General features: G+C 59.9%; 1 protein-coding gene across 1 annotated transcript in view; it reads left to right on the forward strand.

The window, feature by feature from the left end:
- Nucleotides 1-6: 6 nt before the first annotated feature.
- The window catches only part of EDNRB (endothelin receptor type B), a 14,076-nt gene continuing 13,815 nt past the window's right edge, over nt 7-267 (forward strand). The window contains exon 1 of the mRNA XM_009577996.1: nt 7-237. Coding sequence (XP_009576291.1) covers nt 19-237 — 219 coding nt within the window. The 5' untranslated portion in view covers nt 7-18. The remainder of the gene's footprint in view (nt 238-267) is intronic.

Here is a 267-nt window from a genome sequence, read left to right on the forward strand (position 1 = left end):
CGCTCGGCCTCACCCCCCATGTGCACGGGGCAAACGGAGATCAAGGAGACTTTCAAGTACATCAACACGGTGGTGTCCTGCCTCGTCTTCGTCCTGGGCATCATCGGCAACTCCACGCTGCTGCGGATCATCTACAAGAACAAGTGCATGAGGAACGGCCCCAACATCCTCATCGCCAGCCTGGCCCTGGGCGACCTGCTCCACATCATCATCGACATCCCCATCAACGTCTACAAGGTGAGGGGAAGACGGGCATGGGTCCGGGGG

This window comes from Fulmarus glacialis, unplaced genomic scaffold, assembly GCF_000690835.1.
Source record: "Fulmarus glacialis isolate BGI_N327 unplaced genomic scaffold, ASM69083v1 scaffold29515, whole genome shotgun sequence".
NCBI lineage: Eukaryota > Metazoa > Chordata > Aves > Procellariiformes > Procellariidae > Fulmarus > Fulmarus glacialis.